We start from the raw sequence: 20,896 nt of genomic DNA, 5'->3' as shown, positions 1-20,896 counted from the left end.
ACAAGGAGAAGCCCGCAAACCGCAACGAAGAGTAGCCCCCGCTTGCCGCAACTAGAGAGAGCCCGCGGACCGCAATGAAGACCCAATGCAGCCAAAAAATTAATTAATTAATTTTTAAAAACTTCCCTGGGAGGGGGATTTATGAAAGTCTTCATTTCTCAGAAATTTCTGCTTTTAGTCAGATAAGAGTAGCTCTGAGAAGGCTTCTTTCTGCATCTGTTGATTCTCATTTGCCTCCAGTTCAAAATAATCCTTATGCCAAAGTGGTGTATTTTGCCCCTTCATTGCCACAGAGGTCCTAAAAATTCCTAAAAGACAATATTCCTTGGAATGTCTCTGAGTGATAAAAGTGTTTTTGGTATGCTAGTGAGATGGCTCTTGGCTGAGGGGCCTCTAGGTAGCTTCAGGAGGGGGCCTGGTCTCCAAAAAGACCAAGCAGTGATTAGAGTGTTGGGATTGTCAGCCCCACCTTCTGGCCTCTTGGGGATGGGAGAGGGACTGGAGATTGAGTTCAATCACCAATGGCCAGTGATTGACTCAATCATGTCTAGGTAATGGAACCTTCATAAACCCCTGAATTGTTGAGCTTCTCAGTTGGTGAACGTATGGAGGTGCTGGGAGGGTGGCATGCCCAGAGGGGGCACGGAAGCTCTGCATCTCTTCCCCCATGCTTCGCCCTATCTATGCGTCTTTCCCCTTTGGCCCTTCCTGTGTTGTATTCTTTATAATAAGCCAGTAATAGTAACTGAAGTGCTTTCCTGAATTTTGTGAGTTCTTCTAGCAAATTATTGAACCTGAGAGGCATGGATCATGGGAACTCCTGAATTTGTAGTTGGCTGGGCAGCAGTGGGGGAAGACTGGGCACCCCATTTGCAGCCAGCATCTGAGGTCTTAACCTGCGGGGTTCGGGCTAACTCTGGAGGGTTAGTGTCAGAATTGAATTGAGTTGCTAGACACCTAGCTGGTGTTGGAGAATCAGAGAATTAGTTAGTGTGGAAAAACTATTTGATGTCAGGGGAGGAAAAAAACTTTCACCCCCCCCCCAATAATATTTTGAATAATTTCACTGTTCTTTGTTGCTTTATAATAACATATTTGTCAGATATTATTGTGTATGAAATTTTAATATGTATCTTTTTTAATATTTTTAAAATTTCTTTACTTATATTTTTTATTTTTGGCTGCATTGGGTCTTCATTGCTGCACGTGGGCTTTCTCTAGTTGCGGCGAGCGGAGGCTACTCTTTGCTGTGGTGCACAGGCTTCTCATTGCGGTGGCTTCTCTTGTTGTGGCGTACAGGCTTTAGGTGCACGGGCTTCAGCAGTTGTGGCTCATGAGCTCTAGAGCGCAGGCTCAGTAGTTGCGGCACACGGGCTTAGTTGCTCTGCAACATGTGGGATCTTCCTGACCAAGGCTTGAACCCGTGTCCCCCGCCTTAGCAGGCGGAGCCTTAACCACTGCGCCACCAGGGAAGTCCATTTTATCATCCTTTTAATCTTCCTTCAGAACCACATGATTAGCGTTACCTTATATTTTAATATATTGGCTTTAGACCCATCTTATTACTCTTCTGTAGAAAAAAAAAACTTTGCTTCTCTCATCTTATTTCTTCAGAAGACCTTTAGAATAATTGGATCAAATTCTTTAAAAAATAATCTCATTGGGGTTTTGATTGAATTTGCATTAAAACCACAATGGAACTTGGATAGAATTAGCATCAGCACAACATTCAGACTAGCTATCCAGGAAAATAATTACTCTCAGGTATTCAAGCATGCTTTAAAAGATATATTTGGGCCTCAGGGGTACGGAATTGGATTACTCATAGCCGCTAGTCCTTGGCACACACTACAGTTATGTGGGCACAGTTATTAAGCTATTATCTCTTGGTTTCAAATTCACTCCCTTGTGAATCTGGGACTCTGGGACTCTGCAAACCGCACTTCTTCTTTGCCGACTGGCTGTGTTCGACTCTGCCAACAGGGGGCGCCAAAGGGACTGAAGAAGCCTGGAGGAAGCAATGGGACTGGGCTCTTCCGGTTTGCTCTCTGCTTATTTCCTGTTGGTTTCTTGTTCTCATCAGCATCACCCAGCACAGCTTCTTTACCCCAGCTGAGGCAGTTCCTTCCTGTAGCAGCTGCTAAATCTAGTTTTCAGTTTTTCCAAATCTTGCACACCCTCACAGATGCCAGCACCATTTCAGGGTGCTTCCAAGGAAGACCGTAGTCCCTGGTGGTCCTCTGAGGTCAGATACACCTGCACCATCTGAACAATCCCCTCCTCCTCGTGGTCTGAGTTTCATCTTCAGTGAGCCTCTCATCCAAGTGTTTAGTTTTCATAATTCTAACCTATATCCTTTGTTTTTCCTGCACCAGTGGTGTTAGCTGCTTCCCATAGTTACTATGACCATGATAGCATAGGGCTCTCTTTTTGCCTTTTCAGTTACCTGGTCACCAACACTTCATACCTAAGTAACATTTCTTTATATGAAATCATCTCTGTGAAAATAACTGGTGTGACTTCTGTCTCCTGAATATATCTTGACTGACCTCAATATTGGCAAGAAGAAGCAAATTGTCAAAAGATGGGGTTTGGAGGTGGTTTAGTTGTTTTTTAGGATTTGAACGCAGTGATGAGCTCCTTGCCAAAAAATGGGATGCTAGTAATCCATACTCTGCAGTGGCATCATGGTAAATCATATATTAGCATCCGTGTTGACTGTGATGAGGTTCCAACTGAAATAAGTGACTTGGGGGATCAAGTAGCTACTGCAATTAACCTTTAGGGCACTAAAAATGGCCACAAGGATAGTGATATTCAGTTGAGTCTTTTACCGTGTTTACCTTTTTTTAAAAAATATTTATTTATTTATTTATTTATTTATTTTTGGCTGTGTTGGGTCTTCGTTTCTGTGCGAGGGCTTTCTCTAGTTGCGGCAAGCGGGGACAACTCTTCATCGTGGTGCGCGGGCCTCTCACTATCGCGGCCTCTCTTGTTGCGGAGCACAGGCTCCAGACGCGCAGGCTCAGTAGTTGTGGCTCACGGGCCTAGTTGCTTCGCGGCATGTGGGATCTTCCCAGACCAGGGCTCGAACCCGTGTTCCCTGCATTAGCAGGCAGATTCTCAACCACTGCGCCACCAAGGAAGCCCACCTTTTTTTTAATTTTTAAAATTTTCTATTTTTTGGCTGTGCCATGTGGATTGCAGGATCTTAGTTCCACGACCAGGGATCTAACCTGTGCCCCCTGCAGTGGAAGCGTGGAGTCTTAACCACTGGACTGCCAGGGAAGTCCCTCAGTTGAGTCTTGACTGCTGTGGTTCTTGGTGCCAAGAGTGACCTCAGGAAACAGATCCCCAAAATGGGATTCTGGGATTAGGTGTTCATCTGCTTGAACTTCAAAGAAATGATATCTATGTAGGGGGAAAATGGGATTACAGTTATCCCTAGAATACATTGTCTCTAGGAGGAATATAAAATGTGTTGTAATTCTGGTTCTTTCACCCACTAACTATGTATCCTTGTGTAAATAATTTATCCTCTCTGGACCTAGTTCCTCCTCTGTAGCTTCCTCAGTTCGGGCTGCTATAACAAAATTCCAGAGACTGGGTAGTTTAAACAATTTATTTCTCACAGTTCTGGAGGCTGGGAAATCCCAGGGCAAAGTGCTGGCAGATTTAGTGCCTGGTGAAAAGCTTGCTTCCTTGTTTGCAGATGGCTGCCTTCTTGCTGTATCCTCATATGGTAGGGAGAGAGATTGTCTCTTCTTAAAAAGGCACTAATCCCATCATGAGGCTCCACCCTCATGACCTCATCTGATTACCTCCCAACGGCCCCATCTCTAAATACCACCACATTGGGGATTAGGGCTTGAACATATGAATTTTGAGGGACACATAAAGTCCACAGCACTATATAAAATGAGAATAATTATTCATCCTCTGAGAGATTTTAGATCCCACAGTTCCCATTGTCATGTTGGTACAAACAAAACCACATTAATAAATCTCGTATCTGCTATCTTCGAATCTATAAATCAATTGGAGAGAAGTAACATCTTTATAATGATATCTTATAAACCATGAATATGGTATAACTCCCCATTTGTTAAGGTCTTTAACTTCTCACAATAATATTTTAAAGCTTGATGTAGAGATCATAACTTATCTTTTGTTGGATTCCTAGACATTTTTTAGTTTTATGCTACTTAGAACTAGCACCTTTGAAAGTTTTTCATTTTCTAAACTTTCATCACTGGCATACAGAGATAATTTTTTTATGTCACCTTTTATTCAGCTTCCTTGCTAAGCTCACTGATTTTTAGTAATTTATAGATTCTATTGGATTCTCTATGATTATATGTACAGTTATGCCATCTCAGAATAATGATAGTTTTCTTCCTTTCCTATCCTATAGTCTCTCTTTTCTTACCTTATTGCAATGCTGTTAGAAGAATAGGGGTTACCTTTGGGGTAGAAGGAAAGGGTAGTGATTGAGATTCAGGGAATGCTGGTCAGGTGTAGTTTCTAAATCTCGGTGGTGGTTACACAAACACATCAATTTCATGATAATTCATTGAGCTGTTCACTTTTTTTTAAACGACTGGCTTTTTAAAAAAATTTATTTTTGGCTGCATTTGGTCTTTGTTGCTGCGCACAGGCTTCTCATTGCGGTGGCTTCTCTCGTTGTGGAGCACAGGCTCTAGGCCCGCGGGCTTCAGTAGTTGTGGCACACGGGCTCAGTAGTTGTGGCTTGTGGGCTCTAGGGCACAGGCTCAGTAGTTGTGGTGCACGGGCTTAGTTGCTCCGTGGCATGTGGGATCTTCCCCGACCAGGGCTTGAACCCGTGTCCCCTGCATTGGCAGGCAGATTCTTAACCACTGCGCCACCAGGGAAGTCCAAGCTGTTCACTTTTAACTTGTGAACTTTTCTGTTTATATTATATTTCAACTGTACATTTAAAAATAGTATTAGTGTGGTGGTTTAAAATATCTCCACAAATTGACATTCTCTTCAAAATATGTCTGCAAATTCTTTGACACACCATGTGAGTATGATCTGGACTTAGTGACTCAGTTCTAGTCAATATAAAAAGAGAAAATGATGGTATGCAACTTCAAAGACTAGGTCATTAAAGGCACCTTAGCTTCCTGCTTGTTCTTAGACTGCTTGCCCTGGGGGAAGTTAGCTGCCATGAGAAACTGAGGCCTCCAGCCAAAATCCATGTGAATGCGCCATCTTGGAAGTGTAACATCCAGCCCCAGGCAAGCCTTCAGGTGACAGCAGCCCCAGCTGACATCCTGACTGCAAACTCATGAGGACCCTGAGCCAGTACCATCTAGCTACACCACTCCCAGATTCCTGACCCTCAGGAATTATGTGAGATAATATGTTATAAGCAGCTAAGTTTTTTGGAGGGGAGGGTACTTTTTTTACACAGTGGTAGACAATATCATTATCTAGTAAAAGTCATCCTAAAAAATGTTGGCTTGACAGGTTCAAACTGCACCACACAACCTTATTTCTACCCTCTGCCTCCTTTTCAAAGAACTGTACTGGACTTCCCTGGTGGTCCAGTGGTTAAGACTCTGAGCTCCCAATGCAGGGGGCCTGGGTTCGATCCCTGGTCAGGGAACTAGATCCCGCATGCCACAACGAAGATCCCACATGCCACAACTAAAAGATCCTGTGAGCAGCAATTAAGATCCGGTGCAGCCAAATAAAAAAAGTAAACAAATAAATAAATATTAAAAAACAAAAAAAACCCCAAGAAATTAAAGAACTGTACCACCATCGACACCCTGTTGGCTGAGGATCAAAGTCATAGTGAGCACAGAGGCTGGTGCACGGTGTGTGTGCAATTTTACTAGCCCTCTTTTGGTGCCAAAAAGGAGATGGAATTCATGCCAGCATGAGGGGCCATTTATTGCTCAGGGGTTGGGCCCCCACGTTTTGGGGGAGTTCCCCCACCACCCCCTCCCCCCATTGTCCCCGTGGACCCCTCAAGTGGTAGGTTGCTGAGTTGATCGTGGAGGGAGCACATCTTCAAGTGTAGATAGTCCAGAGCGGCCACCTTCTCCCTGTAACGAGAGGGTGGGCAGTTAGTGCTCGGGAGGCCCGATGCCTCGGGGCTGGTGTGGAAGCCGGGGGTAACTCAAGCCCTTTCCCCAGGACCTCACCCTCCTCCCATGCCCTCAGCCTCCTTCCTCACTCCGGCTTCATCTTGTCCGTCAGCAGCAGGTTCTTGGCCCGCAAGGCTTCGTCTTGGGCCAGCCGAAGGGTGGAGCTCAGGGCCTCTGCCCTGACATGTTTGGCCAAGGCCTGGCGCTCCAGCTCCTGGGGAGAGGAGTGTAGGTGCTGCTGGGCTTGCTGGACCGGGCTGGGAGTGGAGGGGGATCTGGATCGCGGAGGGCAAGGGGCAGGGTCCCCTAGGGCCCGCATTCCTCCCCCAGAGTATCCCATCATGCCTTGAGCCTGAGGCTGACCCCAGCATCCCACGGTGCACTGGGCCTCCCAAGTCCCACTGTGCACTAGACTTGTGTCTGTCCCACTGTCTGTCCCCTATTGCACTGGCCTTCTTTGTCCCTGTAAGCACTAAATCAGCATCTATCACATTGTCCCCTAATGCCCATGAGCCATCATGCATTTGATGTCTGGGCCCCGGTATCCCATCACATGGTGATCATCTACATCCCATAATTCACATTATGGGATGTGACCCCCACATCCTATCTATTAGGCCAGCCTCTCGGTCACAATAATAGTCCTCAGTGCTCTGGTTCCCTATATCCCACAATGTACCAGCCCCCATGTCCTATCATGTCTTAGTCCTCTAGGTCTGCCACATGACTGTCCGTTACTGCCTCATTTGTCTGTTTCACCCACTACAACTCATATCCCATCATACATTAGGCCAATATCCCATAATATACTAGATCTCTATATTTCAGAATGTACACCAGCCTCAAGTTCCATCAGTTATTGGTCCTGAGTCTGTGTGCAATGCCTCACGAAGAGCTGCGGTTCCATTTCCCATAATGCATTAGCTTACTGTGACCTGCTACTCGCTGGGTCCACTGTCTGATCTCGGTGATCCCATATAATGCACTGCCTCTCTTAAGGCTTATTGAAAATCAGGCTTATATTCCATGACGCTATAGACTGGTGTTTGTCTCCTCTGTCCCACAGTGCACCAGATCCGTGTCCCTTCATGCTTTGGGCCCATATCCATCACCCAAGCTTCCCTAATGATTGACCTATGACTCACTAAACACCAAACAGCTCCCCTCTCACCCTGTCCCGACGTATTAGAGCCAAGTGTTCCCCCAACACCTGCTGCCCACAGCTCATCCTTCCCATCCTGCCACACACCAGCAGTATCCTTGTGCCTGGGGCTCCCCCGCCCTGCCCTGACCAAAAAGTGGGGCATGGTGGCCCATGGTCCTTGGTACCAGAATCTTCTTGTGCAGCCTCTGGCAGCTGGGGCAGGCAGGAGCCAGGCCCCTCTGCTTCACCTCGTCCACTAGCGGGGTCAGCGCTCGCTCCAGCAGCTGCTGCAAGGACTCCGTGGACAACTGCTGTCCCTGGCTGGGGGAGGGGTAGTCACCAGGTGAAAGAGGCCTCGGACCAACTCCATTCCCAGGATACACCATGCCCATCTGCCCAGCCTCCACCCAGGTCCCGTTTCCACAATGCACCCAGGCAACTTTCCCACCATGCACTGGGCCCAAACTACAGTTCATCCGGTATGCTCTGGTTTCCACAGCGTGGGGAGTTACCACAGTGCCTGGGGATTTCCACCACACGGTCCTCGGTTCATCAGAAACTCACATTTCCCACAATGCACTAGTTAAAACCGATCCCATGTTGTATTGGAAGTGCCCTGCACCCTTCCCAATACAGATCAAGCATGGTATCTGTCGGCTTCCAACACCCCAAGGTCTCATTTTCCTACGATGCACTGAGAAAACCTGCCTCCCACCCAGTACCACTGCCCAGCCTTCCCACAATGCACTGGAAATCCAAGATGCTCGAAACATAACAAGTCTTTCTTGCGTTCCACAAGACACTGACTTCACCTTGTGGGGAGGGAAGAAATGTGACTCCCATAATGCCGCGAGACTGGCCCATCCTACAATACGTGGGGATGCCCTGTCTCCCACAATGAATTTCCCTCTCCACTCTTGCTAAAGTCTCATCTCCTTCAATGCTTGGTCCTCAATACGATGCAGAATGCACCTGGAGCCAGGCGCTGCCCCCTTACCTGGCACAGCGGGCACAGGAGCCTTGGGGAGCCCGATCCAGGTTCATAGAGAGGTCAGACCCTCTACGAGAGCTCTGAAATTGCCGCCCAAGCTCCTCCAGAATCGGTTTCACTGGGCCCAGCGCCTCCAGTTCGCTCCTCAGTGAAGCCACAGACACTGCTGACCGCTCCACCCTGCGGTGTGAGAGTAAGCAGTACAGTGAGGTCGCCTCTCCAACAGTATACAGGCATCCTCCGGTTTTTGAAAGTTCGCTTTACCCCACTTCATTTTTACAAAAGGCCTACATTAGTACCTGTTTTCACTAACCAAAAGAAGTCCGAAGAGGATTTTCCCTTTTATGAAGAAAAGCGCAAAGCATTTGTTTTGTAGCAAGCTGTTACCGAAGCAGGACACACTCCAAGCAGCGAGAGTGGCGCCACCAAGCCCCTTCTCTGAGAACTACACTCAGTATCTCAGCACCAAGCCACCATAGCTTTGAATTGTGTTGTCTATGGGCACCTGTGCTTTATCTCAATTTATTTTGTGCATCTGTTAGCAAGATGTATTCTAAGGTAATTGCTTCTTCGCTTTATGCTATTTTGGCTTACAGAAGGTTTCACAGGAACTGCTCTACTTTTGGATGGCAGGGAAACCTGTAGTCCCAGCAAGGCTCCACCCAAAATTAGCCCAGCACCTCTGTCTCCATCCAGTTTGCAATACCCCGCTCTGCCTTGCCCCCTCTGCTCTGACTGGTACCTCCTTTTGCGTTTTATTGTCGGGAATGTACCTCCCTGTTCTCTAACTGGTTTCCCCTGTTCCTACTTGGCTCCGTCCCTTGCTTTTAAGGTGTGGAACTCACCTCTTCTCTAAGTGGCTCCGCCCCTCAGTCCTTCTTAGGTATAACACGCCCCTCCCTACTCTCTAATTGGGGCTTCCACCTGTCAGTATATGCGCTCCCACCCGATTGGCTCCAGCTGATTGACCCACCCCTTTCCCTCAAGGCTCCGCCCTCCTACGTCCCCGCCCCGTGCGCGCATCTGGGCCCTTACATGGTGTACAGCTCGTCCGTCCGGCCCCGCAGCTCTTGCAGGCCCCGCGCGGCCTGAGCCTGCTCGCGCTGCGCCCGCTCCCACTGGCCCAGGAAGCCGTCGAGCCTGCCGCCCAGGCCCCCGAGCAGCCGTAGGGCCTCCTGCACGGCCCCCTCCTCCTGATGCCACCGGGCGGTCAGTGAGGACACCTCCCTCCTGTAGGCGTAGAGGTAAGGAACGCGTCAGGGCTAGGTTTGGACACGCCCCCGGCCGCCGCGCCCCGCCAAGACCACGCCCGTGGCTCCGGACCCACCCTGTCCCCGAATTCTCCTGTCCTGTTCATTTACTGGGATCCTCTCATGTCCTCCAGAACCCTGCCTCTATCCCCTTATCAGGTATCCTGGCCTTCTCTCGGCCTGCCTCCCAGCCCCACATCAGCTCCTCCAGACACTGCCTCCTCAAGATACCGCTCGCGCCAGGGAGTTGGAGCCTCCAAAGACCTGCCACGTCCCAAAACCCGCCCACCTCATTTTCACCCGACGCGGACCTCCCTGCCACCTGCCCTATATTCAAAACTCGGTTCTTCGAAGTCCTGCCCTTCCGGGTCACCGCCCCCAGAACACTCCTCTTCGAGGCTCCACCCCCTGGGCCCATCCCAGGATCCCACTCACCTCAGCTCATCAAGGGCGGCAGAGACCTTCTGCAACTCCTGCTCGCTCACGACGGGGCCCTCCCCTGCCCGGGGCCCCATTCCCCAGCCGCCTGGGGCCACGCCTCGCCGTCGCGGGGGTTCGTCGGGGCTCCCCGGCGGGCTGGAGCAGCCTGGGGGCTGGGTGGCGAGGCCCAGGCCGTGGCGGGAGAGGCCAGCCTCCAGTTTCTGCTCCAGCTCCTGCAGCTCAGCCTCCTGCCTCCTGGGCGTCTCATCCTGCATCTGGAGGTAGCGCAGCTTCTCCTGGGTGGGGAAGGAGGGCAGGGTTACTGCGTCCGGCCCCTTGCCTCCCACCACTACCACCCCCTCCACCACCAAATCCGCCCAGTAAATTCCTGAGGCTAGAAAGTGAATGGATGTGGGGACGGGATATCGGGAAGTCCCACCTGAAGTCTTAATGGACTCCCGCTTGCTGTTACTAGGGAGGGATGCCCCATTCGAAGCCCAGCTGGAGTCCAACTCACCTTGGACTGAATGCCTGCCTCTGTGTCTCCATCTAGCCCTCCACCCTCACTCTAATCCTCGAAGGTATCCAATTCCAGTCCCTCCTGTTTAGGAAGAACAGCTGAAGCTTTTCCAACACTTTGGTGGGAAATGAGTGGGTATGTGGGCAGGACAGGCATTCCCACTCCAAGTCCGATACGAATCTCTCTCTCCGGGACTTGAATATGACTGTGCATGGAAAAGTATGACCATGAACATGAAGGGGCAGTGTGGTGGTGGTGGTGGCAGGGCGGGAAGTCCCACCTGAAGTCTACCTCAAGTACCTCGGTTACTTGAGTACCTTCCTCAAGCCCTTAGACCCCTCCCCCTTACCTCCAGCAGGGCAGAGTTCTGCTTCAGGACGTTGGTTTTTATTTCAGCATCTTCCACCGACCGGGTCACCTTCCAGCAGTTCTCCTGGGTCAGGACACCAGGACGGGGGCCCTGCCTTCCCATTCCAGTTCCGCCTCCCAGCCGTTACCCTCGCTATTTTCCATACAGCTTCCACCCCCCGCGTTTAAGGCACGCCCCCTCCTTCCGCAAGGTCTGCCTTCTGGTTATTGGTCTGCCCTTTCCCGGCTCGGTTCCCTTGGCTAAAGAAATGGTTCTTCCTCGGACCTCTCCCATGCTCCTTTTCCACTTCACCCCACCTCTCTCCTGTCCACCACTCCATTCCTCCCCACTTCCTCTCACCCTCTTCCTACTTCCGCTTCCTACTCCCGCCCCGCTCCTGCCCCACAGCAGCTCACCTTGAGTTGACTACAGTACCCTTCTAGTTCTTCCGCCTCTTGCCGCCTTCTCTCTAGGTTCTCACTCAGCACAGAACACTCACTCTGGAGCATGGAAGGGAGGAGGGGTTAGCCGGGACCTCAAGGAGACACCCCGTGGGGAGGAGAGGCGGGAAGCTTCCTTTCCCTCCTGAGCCTAAGTCTCCCCAACTGGGCTATGGGTGCATTGAGTTGGAGGTTAGCTCTAAGAGGGCAATGTGACCCTGGAGGAAGAGGAGATGTTGCGGGAGGGGGCGGGTGGTCCTCACGACCTGCAGCGTCTGCACGTGCTGGTTAACCCGGGTGGTCTTTTCCTTCAAGCTGGTGATGGAATCTTTGGCGTGGACCAATCCACTGTTGACCCAACTCTGGGGAAGAACGGGAGACAGGTGGGTCAGTGGGTGCATGGGAGCAAACCCCAACCCCAAGAGAAAGTCTAGAACTAGCTTTACACCTTGATTCTGCCCTGGAATAGCTGTGGAATTTGGGGCCAGGGCTGCGCCTCTTTGATTCTTGGTATAAAACCAGGGGGCAGGGGCTTCCCTGGTGGTGCAGTGGTTGAGAATCTGCCTGCTAATGCAGGGGACACGGGTTCGAGCCCTGGTCTGGGAAGATCCCACATACTGCGGAGCAACTGGGCCCGTGAGCCACAACTACTGAGCCTGCGCGTCTGGAGCTTGTGCTCCGCAACAAAAGAGGCCGCGACAGTGAGAGGCCCACGCACCGCGATGAAGAGTGGCCCCTGCTCGCCGCAACTAGAGAAAGCCCTCACACAGAAACGAAGACCCAACACAGCCAAAAATAAAAATAAATAAATTAAAAACCAAAAAAACAAGAAAAACCAGGGGGCAGCCTTGTTTTCTGCTTAGCGGATGGCAAGAAAAATAAGTAGGATCCAGGAGGGAGTGGGGGTGGGAAGCTCAGACATGTGGGAGAAGGAGGATGGTCTTAACCTGAGATAAATGCCTTTGGGGTCCACAGACATAAATAAATAAGATAAACTGTTGAAACACATGCCTTGTCTTTCTCTCCAGGCAGTGGAGATTTCTAAAGATAACCCACTTTCCAGATATAAGCACTCACTATGCACCAAGCCAAGCCCTTACCCACATTTTCCTTTTTATTCACAACCACACCTCTTGAGGTTATTTGCCCCATTTTGCAAGTGAGGCAAATGAGGCCCAGAGAGGTGATGTCCCTTGTACTCCTGGGTACATGAGACAGGAGGTGGCCTTGTCAGAATTTATGCTCAGAGCCTTTGTTTCAAACCATGATGCCATATGGCCTCTGTTCATTGCTACCTTATGTCACCATAAAATGCTTTGTGACTCCTGTCAAACAAACTGGCTCAGGAGGGATGCATGTGACAGGATCTCCACCCTCCCATTTCCACATTTATAGAAGAGTTAGCCTGGTACATCACTGCTCAGCCAAAGACTACAATTCCCAGGTGCCCTTACAGCCAGGTGTGGCCATGTGACTAAGTTCTGGCCAATGGAATATGAGTGGAAATGATGTAGGCAATTTCCAAGTCATGCCTTTTAATAAAGGAAAGTAGGGAGCACACCTCCCTTTCTCTCTCCCTACAATGTTGATGGCTAAAGCCAGAGCAGCCATCTTGGACCATGAGATGGAGGACACAATATAAAAGAAGACTGAATCCTCAACCCTGTGACGCCGCCATACTCAATTCCAACCACTTATGAATACTTTTATACACGTGACCAAGAAAACATTTTCCGTCTTGTTTATGCTACTTTGTGCCTTTTTGTTACAGCAGCCAAACTTGTGACTTAATAGCTGAGCCCCCAGAACACTGGAGCCTCTAACCTACTGCATTTGAAGAGACCTGCTGTACTTGAGACATTTATGGGAGCAACAAACTATCCTGCTTCAACCAGATATTTTGGTTTCTTTCACAGCTGCTGAACTAATACACAAAGAGAAAAGAGAGAACAAGCTTCCTTCATTGTAAAATGGGAACAACTTCACATTTCTTGCATAACTGCTCTGGAGAACAAGTGTGATAAGAAATATTGTATTAAGGTGACATCAGCAAAATGGTGGAGTCAGAAACCCCCAAATTCCACCCCTCCAAACTGGCCAAAACTATGAGTCAAGTCATTGAGGGGATTGTAACAATCATAAATATATATGTACCTAATAGAGTTTCAAAGCACATGAATCAAAAACTGATAGAATTGGGAATTCCCTGGCAGTCCAGTGGTTAGGACTCCACGTTTTCACTGCTGAGGGCCCAGGTTCAATCCCTGGTCAGGGAACTAAGATCTGCAAGCCCCATGGCATGGCCAAAAAGAAAAAAAAGACACTGACAGAATTGAAGGGAGAAATTGACAATTTAACAGTAATGGTTGGAGACTACAATACCTCACTTTCAAGAATGGATTGAACAACTAGAGAGTAGATCAAGAAGGAGATAGAAGACTTGGACAACACTATAAACCAACCAGACCTAACAGGCATCTACAGAACATTCCACCCAACAAAAGAATATACATTCTTCTCAAGTGAAATTAAACATTGTTCATATAGTCGAGAACAGACCATATATTAAGTCACAAAACAAGTCTCAATAAATTTAAAAGAATTTGAAAACAAAGTATGTTTTCTGACCTCAATGACCTCAGTAGAATGAAATCAGGAATCAATAGCAGAAAGAAATTTGAGAAACTCACAAATATATGGAAATTAAACAACACACTCATAGACAGCCAATGGGTAGAAGAAGAAATCACAAGAGAAATTATACTTAGGAATGAGGGAAAATGAAAACACAACATACCAAAACTTGTGGGATGCAGCAGAGGCAATACTTTGAGGGAAATTTAGAGCTGTAAACACCTACATCAAAAAAGAACTTAAAATCAGTAACCTAATCTTCCACCTTAAGAAACTAGAAAAAGAAGAGACAACTTAACTCAAAGCTAGCAGAATGAAGGAAATAATAAAGATTAGAGTGGAAAAAAATGAAATAGAGAATAGAAAACAGTAGAGAAAAATCAACAAAACCAGAAGTTGGGTTTTTGAAAAGGTCAACAAAATTGACAAATTTTAAGCTAGGCTGACCATGAGAAAGAGGAAGAAGACTCAAATTACTAAAATCAGGAAGGAAAGAGGAGACATTACTAGCAATCTTACGGAAAGAGAAAAGATTACAAGGGAACACTATGAACAATTGTATGTCATCAAACTTGATAACCTAGATGAAATGGAAAAATTCCTAGCAAAACACTAACTCAAGAAGAGCTAGGACACCTGAATAGACCTGTAATAAGTAAAGAGGTTGAGTTAGTAATTTTAAAACTTCCAACAACAAAAGCCCAGATGGCTTCACTGGTGAATTCTACCAATCATTTAAAAAAGAGTTGTTGCCAATTCATCTCAAACCCTTCACCAAAAAAACAAAAAACAAACAAAACAAACAAAACAGAAGAGGAGGGAACTAACTCATTCTATGAGGCCAATGTTACCCTGATACCAAAACCAAAGACATCACCAGATAATAAAACTACAGATCAATATTCCTTCTGAAAGCAGCCACAAAATTTTCAACAAAATACTAGCAAACCAAGTCCAGCAGCATATAAAAAGGATTATACACCATGCCAAGTAGGATTTATCCCAGGAATGCAAAATTGGTTCAACGTGAAAATTAACCCATGTAACATTCCATATTAGTAAAATATCGGGGGGAAAAATACAATCATGTCAATGAATAGAGAAATAGCATTTGACAAAATCCAATGCCCTTTCATGATAAAAACACTCAACAAACTAGAAGCACAAGGGAACTTCCTCATCCTGGTGAAGGGCACCTACAAAAAAAAAAAAAAATTAAAAAGCAATAAAACCCACACAAAACCATGGTGGTTTAAAATATGCCCACAAATTTTTTGAGGCTCTTTTAAAATGTGGAGCCTTATTCCCGTCACTTGAGTGTCAGCTGGACTTAGTGACTCATACCTAGTAAATAGAATAAGGCAGAAGTGATGGTATGTGACTTAAGAAATGAGTTCATAAGAGGAACCATGTCTTCCTTCTTGCTCACTCTTAACTCTGGAGAATGATAGTTGCCATGTTCTAAATAGCTACCTATGGAGAGGCCCGTGTGGCAAGGAACTGAGGCCTCCAACCAAGAGCCATGTGAATGTGCCATCTTGGAAGCCCAACCTCTAGCTCCAGTCAAGCCTTCAGATGACTGCAGCCCCTGCCAAAATCTTGACTACAACCTCATGAGAGACCCTAAGCCAGAACCACCCAATTAAGCCACTCCAGGTTTGTTGTTTTAAGGTTGGGAATCATTTGTTTCACAGCAATAGCTGTGATATTTTTAAACTGAAGACCCAACGGTCTTGGATTTCCCATAGGTAGCTGCTCTGGGAAACTAGGGGAGCGGGTTCTGGAGTCAACTCAGTTCTTCCACTTACTAGCTGTATGACCTCAGGGAGGGGACTTCACCTCTCTAAGCCTCTGTTTCCCTACCTGTAAAATGGGGAGGGACTAATAACGACCTTCACAGGGCTGCTGTTGGGAGGAACACAGGCTAATCCAGAAAGGCCCTTGGTCAATACTTGGGAAAAGAGAAAGTGCAGCTGGGGTCACTGGAGGTGAGTTTTAGCTTCACTGAGAGCAGATTTCGGGAATGGTGAAGGCAGAGGCTGCTAGCCTTGGCTAAAAAAGCGAATGGCACGGTGGTGGTGGGGAGCCAAACCTGGGGATAAACGTCTCCTTGGCCGTCCACATGCCATGCAACTGGGCAATCCAATTCCCCACTCCGAGCCTGCCTCGGTTTCCCTTCTTGTCAAATGGGAATGAGAATACCTTGCTCGGATGGTGGTGAGGAAAGGTCAAGAAGATGATAGGATCCATAAGCCAAGCGCAGTGATTAGTGTCAGCATCGTTAAACATAAAAACAACACGACAGGACCTACCAGGAAAGGGCTTAGCACCAAGACCCTACAGCAGCCTCAGGGAAATCTGTAGACAGCAGGACAAGTTCCAAGCAGGGCTCAGAACACCTGCTCTGGCCATTTCCGCATGGAGGCACTGACCTTCCCCCAAAGCAATACTACCTCCTCAGTTGCATCCTTTGGCCTCATAAAGATTTCAGAGCTTAAGACAGGAGCCAGGGAATTCCCTGGTGGTCCCGTGGTTAGGACTCCATGCTCTCACTGCCAGGGGCCTGGGTTCGATTCCTGGTCAGGGAACTAAAATCCCACAAGCTGCACAGTGCGGCCAAAAAAAAAAAAAAAAAAAAAAAAAAAGCCAGGAGCCAAAGCTGTCTGCTTCACCATTCTTCTGCTGACCCTCCATCCAGTCTGGGAATTATCACTCTCTCACCCAGGGTCTCCATCGCTCCCGTGTTCTCTTCCTTTCCTCTCTAGTTCTCTGTCCCACCTCTCTCTCTGGTGTCCGTTCCTTCCTTCTCTGGGTCTCTGGCCCCCTCCTCTATCTCTGGTTTTCTGTCTCTGTCCCCCTCCCCAGGTCCCCGTCCTCCTCTCTCTGGGTCTCTGTCCTCCTTTCTCTCTGGGTTTCCGCCCCCTCCTCTCTGCCCATCTCCAGCTTTCTCTCCCGATGCAGCTCAGATGCTGTGTGTCAGCCTGTGTTCTTCCTGACCACCTCCTCACGGTTCCTGCCTATACCCTAAGGTGTTGACTGACAGTACTTTTTCCATTTTATGGAGAAGCCCCGTAGAGGCTGATTCTCCCCTGCAGCCCCACAGTGAGCCACAGCTGCATCAGACCTTGATCTTGGCCGCCCAGGGCTCTTTCTCAGGCATCACAATCCTCTGGAGGATGTGACTCAGAAATAGCTCCAGTGGGAGGCGGACCTCTGCAAGTGCTGCCTGAGCGATGCTGGAAGAGAAGGGGAGGAAAGTGTTCTGGTGGGAGGGGATGCCTCCCAGGCCATCCATCCCACCTGGACTCTCTCTCTCTGCCTGCTGGCTTCTCTCCACCTGGTCCTCTTACCCTGGACCCTCGCCCGGCCTCCTCTCCGGCCTGCCTGCCTCCAGTCTCTCCCCTCCAAACGTCTCCCACCCGGGGCCAGAGGCATCTTCTAGGGAAAGAAAGCATCACACTCGCTAAGCTTCTTGTCCTGACCCTGCTTCTTACAAGCTGTCTAACCTTGCATGGGGTCACTCCACCTCTCTCTACCTCACTTATTTTTGTTTTCATCTTCCTTGCAGAACCTCTAAGAGGGGAAAATGAGACACCCCCCCACCACCACCATAGGGATGTAGCACAGTGCCTGGAACATAGTAGATGCTCAGTAAATGGATATGGATCCCAAATGCCGAGTTGTTCCTCTCCCCTCCCCAGGAACCCTCAATGGCTCCCCATTGTCCTCAAGAGAATGGAGAATGCCCACATTTCTCAGCCTCTGTGTCCTGTGCCCACCCCCCGCCAGCCTCACCTCTCCCACACACCACAATCTAGCCACAAGGACATGTTCCCCAGGCTCTTTTCAACTCCTGCCCTTTTGCATATGCTGTTCCAGCTAGGTGGAATACCCTTCCCTGTGTTCTGCCTTCCTTATCTTCAAGATCCAGCTTGTGTGCTGCCTTTTCCAGAAAGCCTTCCTTGACCATGGTCAGCTGGGCCAAGGCCTTCTTCTTCAGGGCTCCCACAGTGACCTCTACTGCCCCCAGCAATGCAGGTGCTGACTCCTAAGCCCGGCTCCACTACTTAGAAGCCGTATGACTTTGGATATGCTAATTAACCTTCTAGTCCCTCAATATCTTCATCTGTGAAATGAGGATAAAAATAATGACTAACTATTCCGTGCATACAGCTGACTATTGTGCTAAACATTTTACATGAATGAATTTCATTTCATTGTCATGACAACCTCATGAGATGGGTGCAATTCTCTCCAGAACTCTGTCTTGGGTGCTGCTATATTTCCTGTTCCTAGAGCAGTGCCTGGCACATTGTAGGTGTTCAAGAAATATTTCTTGAAAGAACAAACACATGCATCTCCATTTTACAGATGAGGACACTGAGGCTCCTGGAACACAGAAAGTGCTCAGTATATGCTAGTGAATCTTTTTTTTTTTTTTTTTTTTTTGACCATGCCGTGTGACATGCGGGATCTTAGTTCCCTGAGCTGGGATTGAACCCATGTCCCCTGCAGTGGAAGCTTGGAGTCCTAACCACTGGACCGCCAGGGAATTCCCGCTAGTGAATCTTATTAGTATCATTATGGCCGTGATTATTGTTAGTGTAATTCTCAGTGTCCATGTCAAGCCAAGTTCAGGGTCTGACCCAGGAGAAGCCTGGCAGGGGGTGGAGGTTGGTGGGAGAGTTAAAGGACCAAGCTGTAGCATTCTATGCTCTAGTCAGGAATTCTCTAAATTCTCCTAGATCTTGTTCATCTCCCAGTTTTTCCCCACAGTCTGAGGTGGTCTGCTCAGAGAACTCCTACTCATCCGTCAAAGCCCAGTTCCAACACTGCCTCCTCCAGAAGTTTTCCCTGATACCCCTAGCCTGGTTTGAGGGGCCCTTTTCTTGGATCCCCAGTGTTACCTCCATTATGGAATTTGTCACCCCAGTCTGTATCTGTCACTCCCACCAGACTGGGGGCTTTCCTGGGGCAGGGACCTGGCCTGATTCCTATCTGTGACTCCAGCTTCACCCAGGACATTTGGAAGTGACTGAATGAACAAAAGACCAACTCGCAGGCAGCAGGCAGCATTCACCCTGGATGGAGCAGATTCATGGCTGACTGTAGGGCCTCAAAGGGTGACAAGAACCTTCTCATTCCAAATCAAGAAGACACCCCCCCAAACCCATCCTCAGTATTTGCCTACCACCAGGGTGAGAACCCTCGTATTCCCCAGCCCGGCCGAGGGCCCTCTCACCAGTATTTCCGTGATGTCTGGGTCATCTGGAGCCCAGGGTGGGATGGGCACGGGCAATGCCAGCAGGCCGCAGTCTTCCACAGTTGAGTCTGTCCCCGAGGAGTCGGTGGGCTCCATGGCGGCCAGGTTGAGCAGGGACACATTGGTGCAGGCTGAGGACCGTTTGAGGTTCAGGCACCAGTGCATTGGCTCATGGGACATCCGAGGCTCCACCCTGGGGAGGAGAAACAGGCAGGAGGGTCAAGATGCCACCCCAGCAGGGTACGGCCCCCCCCACCCCGCCTCCCTGTCTGCACATTCCCTACTCTCTCTGACTTCAACCTCGCAGCCTGCTTTCTTCTTTCTCCTCCATCCCTGCTGCCTGTTTTCCTCCCTTTCCAACAGCACCCACAGGGGGACTTGTGCTCTGTCAGAGGCAAGGGCTGGGTGGTGGAACCGCCCCCGACAGGGTGCTACAAACCCACCCGTGGAAGGACACGGCCTTCTTTTTCTTCGCGATCCCTTTGACTGGGCTGGTCACTCCCCCAGGAGCCTCGGGAACCAGCTGGGAGCGACTCTCGACCCCCGCGGGGGGGTCCCCGGCCTCATGGATCTCTTTGGACTGCCAGATCGTCTTCACCACCACGCTCGCCATGGCCTGTGGAGGGCCCGGCTCCCAGGGGCTCCTTCCTCTGAGGCTTTCCACCTACACTGACCACTGACCCTCAAGGTCCCCTGTCCCCACAAGCCTGCCTCATAAAGGACCCAACCACTGGGCCCCAGTAAGGGGGGGGCACAAGGGTGGGGAAACGTGACTTGGCACGTTCCCCCGGGGGCCTCAGTGAACTCTTGTTCAGGATTCTAGTTCTACCCTGATCTGTCCCTCCCCTTCAGAAACACAGTGAAATTCATTCTAGTCCAGAACTTACAGTGGACGGACCCACTGGTTCTTGGGAGGGGTCCAAATTACCTTTCCCTGAAACTCACTGTGGGGTCACCCAGCCCCTCCATTCAGACTTGATTCATCATGTAATACATTGGATTTGTCACTTTCCCAGGATCTGGGGGACGACGGGGATTGAATACCAGCGCTGGAGGATCTTACATTCTATGGGGGGTTGGAAGGGGACAGGTGGGCAATAGAAACAAACCAAAAACACCAGATGTCCGAACGTGATATAAAGGGAATCAAAACTGGGTGATGGCCATGTGGACGTCTGTCAAAGCTTGTCGATTTGTGCACCTGGGATTTGAGCCTTTTACTGTGTGTGAATTCTACCGATTAAAGAATCTAAACAAGCACTGAACTATAGTTCATGATGTGCATGTTGAATATTTGGAGTTGTGTTAGACCCCGGGACTGCTGTAACAAAGTCCTGCAGACTGAGCGTCTTAAACTATAGATAGTTATTGTCTGGAAGTTCTGGAGGCCAGAAGTCCAAGGTCAAGGTGTCAGCAGGGTTGGTTCCTTCTGAGGCTGTGAGGGAGAATCTGTGCCTCTCCCCTAGTATCTGGTATCCTTAGGTGTTCCTTGGTTTGTAGATGGCCATCTTCTCCCTGTGTCTTCACACTATCTTCTCTGTGGAACTGTTTATCTCTGTGTCCAAATTTCCCCCCTTTTAAGAAACTGCACATATTGGATTAGGGCCCACACAAATGACCATGTCTTAACTTGATCATCTGCAAAGACCCTATTTCCAAATAAGGCCAAATTCACAGCTACTGCAGGTTAGGACTTGAGCATCTTTTGCAGGACATAATTCAACCCGTAACAGGGTTGATGAGTACTGATATCTGCAACTTTGTTT

The 20,896-nt window shown here is 48.9% G+C and overlaps 1 protein-coding gene and 2 long non-coding RNA genes across 4 annotated transcripts; 2 read left to right on the top strand and 1 right to left on the bottom strand.

The window, feature by feature from the left end:
• Positions 1-5,907: 5,907 nt before the first annotated feature.
• Positions 5,908-19,743, bottom strand: TSKS (testis specific serine kinase substrate). The gene is made up of 11 exons (XM_059905109.1): positions 19,574-19,743; positions 19,110-19,323; positions 11,500-11,595; positions 11,210-11,293; positions 10,794-10,877; positions 9,940-10,220; positions 9,290-9,484; positions 8,261-8,434; positions 7,449-7,584; positions 6,209-6,333; positions 5,908-6,077 (listed from the first exon to the last, which is right to left on the bottom strand). Exons 1-11 carry the CDS (start codon positions 19,741-19,743, stop codon positions 5,921-5,923), a joined length of 1,716 nt encoding a protein of 571 aa, XP_059761092.1. The 3' UTR covers positions 5,908-5,920.
• LOC132353718 (uncharacterized) lies at positions 9,265-12,237 on the top strand. 2 transcript variants are annotated; one of them, XR_009499074.1, is made up of 3 exons: positions 9,265-9,498; positions 11,549-11,616; positions 11,810-12,237. It is a non-coding gene; the product is annotated as an uncharacterized LOC132353718 (long non-coding RNA). The 2 variants fall into 2 exon arrangements; XR_009499073.1 differs by lacking the exon at positions 9,265-9,498 and having other exon boundaries at positions 11,011-11,616.
• Positions 18,356-20,390, top strand: LOC132353719 (uncharacterized). Its single transcript, XR_009499075.1, has 2 exons — positions 18,356-19,065; positions 19,494-20,390. It is a non-coding gene; the product is annotated as an uncharacterized LOC132353719 (long non-coding RNA).
• The last annotated feature ends 506 nt before the right edge of the window (positions 20,391-20,896 follow it).

The sequence above is a fragment of the Balaenoptera ricei genome, chromosome 19 (assembly GCF_028023285.1).
Source record: "Balaenoptera ricei isolate mBalRic1 chromosome 19, mBalRic1.hap2, whole genome shotgun sequence".
NCBI lineage: Eukaryota > Metazoa > Chordata > Mammalia > Artiodactyla > Balaenopteridae > Balaenoptera > Balaenoptera ricei.
Note: the sequence above shows the minus strand (reverse complement) of the source record. Positions and strands in the feature narration are given on the sequence as shown.

Bases quoted from the DNA above. Each gene is read 5' to 3' on its own strand.
- TSKS (XM_059905109.1), bottom strand. From the start codon at position 19,743: ATGGCGAGCGTGGTGGTGAAGACGATCTGGCAGTCCAAAGAGATCCAT. The intron at 10,878-11,209 runs GTGAGCTGCTGT...GTCCTGACCCAG, and splicing joins GGTACTGTAGTCAACTCAAG to GAGAACTGCTGGAAGGTGAC. The intron at 8,435-9,289 runs GTAAGGGCCCAG...CTCACACCGCAG, and splicing joins ACGGACGAGCTGTACACCAT to GGTGGAGCGGTCAGCAGTGT.